General features: G+C 56.7%; 1 protein-coding gene across 3 annotated transcripts in view; it reads left to right on the forward strand.

Moving 5' to 3' along the window:
* Nucleotides 1-8: 8 nt before the first annotated feature.
* The window catches only part of Ssrp1 (structure specific recognition protein 1), an 8,290-nt gene continuing 4,024 nt past the window's right edge, over nt 9-4,274 (forward strand). For 2 of the 3 annotated variants that reach the window (XM_010608324.2, XM_010608327.3), the window contains exons 1-10: nt 9-243; nt 640-825; nt 1,667-1,772; nt 2,014-2,204; nt 2,287-2,517; nt 2,653-2,756; nt 2,831-2,959; nt 3,035-3,256; nt 3,974-4,046; nt 4,146-4,154. In XM_010608324.2, coding sequence (XP_010606626.1) covers nt 190-243; nt 640-825; nt 1,667-1,772; nt 2,014-2,204; nt 2,287-2,517; nt 2,653-2,756; nt 2,831-2,959; nt 3,035-3,256; nt 3,974-4,046; nt 4,146-4,154 — 1,305 coding nt within the window. In that variant the 5' untranslated portion in view covers nt 9-189. The remainder of the gene's footprint in view (nt 244-639; nt 826-1,666; nt 1,773-2,013; nt 2,205-2,286; nt 2,518-2,652; nt 2,757-2,830; nt 2,960-3,034; nt 3,257-3,973; nt 4,047-4,145; nt 4,155-4,274) is intronic. The other variant, XM_010608326.2, reaches the window with a different exon arrangement.

A 4,274-nucleotide genomic window follows, 5' to 3' on the forward strand; every position in this document is an offset into this window, starting at 1 on the left:
CGGCGGAGCGGGGCCCGGGACATGCCCCGCGCAGCTGTACTCTGCACCTGGCCCTGGCCGCGATCGCAGCGAGGCGGTACCTTTTATGACCGTCTCCCCTCTCCTGAACCCAGATCCCCGGACCCCTGAGTTTCTGCACCTCTGCCCAGGAGTTGGGGCCTGGCTCCTGGCCACCCCGGGCAGGTCAGCATGGCAGAGACGCTGGAGTTCAACGACATCTACCAGGAGGTGAAAGGCTCCATGGTGAGTAGGGTTTGGGCCCGGGGTGGTTGGGTGGGGCGGCAGAAGCTTAACTTTGATGGTGCTGCAACTTTCGGACTCGAGGTTGCCTATCTGGTGTTTCCCCCAACAAAACGTGGCAGTGACCAAGTCGCAAGGGTTACAGGACCTCAGTTTGGAGGGACCGTGACACTCTTCGACTCCAGTTCGTTTTGCTAACAGGAGACTGTTAGGCTTCCGGATGCAGGAGCCTGCAGAGTCCAGGTGTCCTGGGCACTTGTTGACTTCCTGTCCCCACCCTCAGAGCTGTTGCTTTCCTGCTCTGGTGGGCTGGTAACCCCTGGCAGCCAGGGCGGGTGTGGGGTAGAACTTGCCCAGTGCGGCCTGCATACTGTGCTCCTGGGCCAACTCTCTCTGCAGAATGATGGTCGCCTAAGACTGAGCCGCCAGGGCATCATCTTCAAGAACAGCAAGACAGGCAAAGTGGACAACGTCCAGGCTGGGGAACTGACGGAGGGCATCTGGCGACGGGTAGCTCTGGGCCATGGGTTGAAATTGCTCACAAAGAATGGCCATGTCTACAAGTACGACGGGTTCCGGGAATCGGTGAGGCACCCTGTTGCACAGCCCCCCTTTACTGGGCTGTCGTGGTTATTTTTAAGCTTCTAGAGAGTTGGGGTTGCTTCTAATAACCATGTCACTGTTAGTTTGTGCTTTGTAAAACGTGCTTTGAGGATAGAATTCTTGTGCCTTTGAGTTCTGATTGTAGTCTTTTTACTGTCTTAAGTCAAATAGTGCTGGTTATTTTTAGCTAGGTTTAGGATCTCTTTTTTTTTTTTTCTTTTTGGTACCAGGCATTGTACTCAGGACCTTGCTTTTTCAAGGCAGGCACAGTGCCACTGAGCTAAATCCCTGGGCCCTAGGTTTAGAATCGTAAACCAGGTGTGGTTGGAGGACTGAAAGTTTGAGCCCAGCCTAGGCAACTCAGTGACTAGTAGATCCTGTCTCAAAATGAAGAAATAAAGAGCTGGGGATGTAGCTCAGTGTGAAGGCCCTGGGTTCAATCCTTAGTACTACACAGTAAGAAAGAAAAGAGAATCTTAGCTTGATGTTCTAGCTAGGATTTTCATTTTAAGTTAGACTTTACTTGTTTTGATTTCCACATTCACTGGAACAGTATCTATACAAAGTTTAAAAAAAAACCAGCGAGCTTGGTGATAATCTGTATCCAGGAAATCAGTTTCGTCCTTTATTCCTCTGCTAGCCTAAGGTCCTAAGGTCCCCTTCCTAGGAATCCTCTTTTTGGAAGCTTTTAAGCAGCGTCAGAGCTTAGATACTAAGTCAGTGTGGATTTGGGACCCTTTTTCTGAGAGGTGATTCCAGGATGCAGAAATTGGGTGGAGGCTGTCAGAGTTACGGGTACTGTGCTGTCTCTCCTCCACCACAGGAGTTTGAGAAACTCTCTGATTTCTTTAAAACCCACTACCGCCTGGAGCTCCTGGAGAAGGACCTGTGTGTAAAGGGCTGGAACTGGGGCACAGTGAAGTTTGGGGGTGAGCCCTGGGGCATTTGCTTGGGGGGAGGGACAGGAAGGTCTTTTTTAACTGTTCTTGTGCCCTTTCCTCTGCTGCTGTATGATTTCCTCCTCGTTTGTGTGTTTTTTGTGTTTTTATCGCACACCTGCGGTGAGCCTGGTCTTGGGGGTGTGGCGGGAAGGAACTGGCCTCAGAGCCTGACCCTCGGGCTCCCTGAGGCTCCAGGTGGACAGGCTGGATGGGCCCTGTGCTTCTCCAGGGCAGCTGCTCTCCTTCGACATCGGTGACCAGCCCGTCTTCGAGATCCCTCTCAGCAATGTGTCCCAGTGCACCACAGGCAAGAACGAGGTGACACTGGAGTTCCACCAGAACGACGACGCAGAGGTCTCCCTCATGGAGGTGCGCTTCTACGTGCCTCCCACCCAGGAGGATGGCATAGACCCCGTCGAGGTGAGGCCTTGGCTGGCTCCGTGGGAACGGATGCAGGTGAGCAGGGCTTGGCCGGCCCAGGTGACCCATGTGCGCCCCGCAGGCCTTCGCCCAGAATGTGCTCTCCAAGGCGGATGTCATCCAGGCCACCGGAGACGCCATCTGCATTTTCCGGGAGCTGCAGTGCCTGACCCCACGAGGCCGCTATGACATCCGCATCTACCCCACCTTCCTGCACCTGCACGGCAAGACTTTCGACTACAAGATCCCCTACACCACGGTGCTGCGCCTCTTTCTGCTGCCCCACAAGGACCAGCGCCAGATGTTCTTCGTGGTGAGCAGAACCCGGGCTGTGTGAGCTGGCTCCGGCTGAGTCCATGGCAGCCAACCCCACTGGCATCTGGGGTTCTGAGTCCCGAGCCCCTGGCAAAGCATCAGCCAGCGTAACTCTGCCTCTGTCCCTCCCCAGATCAGCCTGGACCCCCCGATCAAGCAGGGCCAGACCCGGTACCACTTCCTCATCCTCCTTTTCTCCAAGGACGAGGACATCTCCTTGACCCTCAACATGAACGAGTGAGTGTGGCTGAGTCGCTTCTTGCTGCCACGTGGACGGCAGAGACCCTGGCCTCACCTTGCTTTGTCTGCAGGGAGGAGGTGGAGAAGCGCTTTGAGGGGCGGCTCACCAAGAACATGTCCGGCTCGCTCTACGAGATGGTCAGCCGGGTCATGAAGGCCCTCGTGAACCGCAAGATCACTGTCCCTGGCAACTTCCAAGGGTGAGCTGTGGCCGGGGCCCCGCGCCTGCCGTCCGTGGCTGGGCCGCTCAGGCACTGACAGGCTCACACCCTCAGGCACTCGGGGGCCCAGTGCATCACCTGCTCCTACAAGGCCAGCTCGGGGCTGCTGTACCCGCTGGAGCGGGGCTTCATCTACGTGCATAAGCCACCAGTGCACATCCGCTTTGACGAGATCGCCTTTGTCAACTTCGCCCGTGGCACCACCACCACCCGTTCCTTTGACTTCGAGATCGAGACCAAGCAGGGCACGCAGTACACCTTCAGCAGCATCGAGAGGTGGGGCCTCCCTCGTCCCCTGAGAGCCCCCGTCCTGACCCTGCGTGGGAGCCTGGTGTGGCCGGGGCCTGGTGCCATGGCTTTGAAGGCTCTGAGTAGAGCAGAAGCTTCTTCTCTGGCTTCACCGCGTTAGGGTTAGAGAAATTCTTTTCTTTTTTGTGCTACTGGGGATTGAACCCAGGGCCTGTGCACTGCGTTGCATCTCCAGTGTCCTCTTTTTGTTTTGAGACACGGTCTTAGTTGCCCAGGGCGGGGTTTGAACTTGTGATTCCCCTGCCTCAGCCTTCCAGAGTGCTGGGGTTTCAGGTGCGCACCACCACACCTGGTGAGAAAACCTACTTTCTGCATTATGAAAGGGTTTCAAATGAGCTGTTTTTTCCTTCCGCTCCCCCGGAGTGGAAATGCTCTCTCTCTGTTTCCCGGCACTGCAGCTAATGCTTATTGAGCGCTCCTCATGGGCTGCACGTTGCAGGCGTCTGTCTTCATATTAAATGCACTAACACCCGGTGTGAGTCACAGATCAGTGCAATGGCGAGGACACCCCGCCCCGGTGTGCCCGTTCTGGGCGCCGTCGGGGACCGGGTGACCCTCACTTCCTGTCCGGAGCTCTTCGGGGCCAGCCAGGTCCTCAGGGCCATCCTGGGGTTCCCTGAGTCCCAGAACCTGGCTCCCAGCTGCTGGCCAGTCCTGACCGCCGGAGCACTGTGTCTCCCACAGGGAGGAGTACGGGAAGCTGTTTGATTTTGTCAACGCGAAGAAGCTCAACATCAAGAACCGCGGCCTGAAAGAGGTACCTCGGGACGGGTGCGCCACTCGTGAGCCTGCTGCAGGGGAGAGGAGTGGGGCTTCCGGCTCTTTTTCACTCTCTCTTCTTTTCTTGCCCTTGTAGAAAAAAGAGGTGCGTGTGACCCTCTGCCCCCGGTGCAGGTTTTCTCCGCATGGCTGCAGATGGGGCTCCACAGCCCGCCAGCCCCGAGGGCCCGGGCGCGGGAGGGGCTTGGGCTGACCCCGTGTGTGC

Source organism: Fukomys damarensis, unplaced genomic scaffold (genome assembly GCF_012274545.1).
Source record: "Fukomys damarensis isolate Sample0158 unplaced genomic scaffold, DMR_v1.0_HiC HiC_scaffold_27, whole genome shotgun sequence".
Classification (NCBI taxonomy): Eukaryota; Metazoa; Chordata; class Mammalia; order Rodentia; family Bathyergidae; genus Fukomys; species Fukomys damarensis.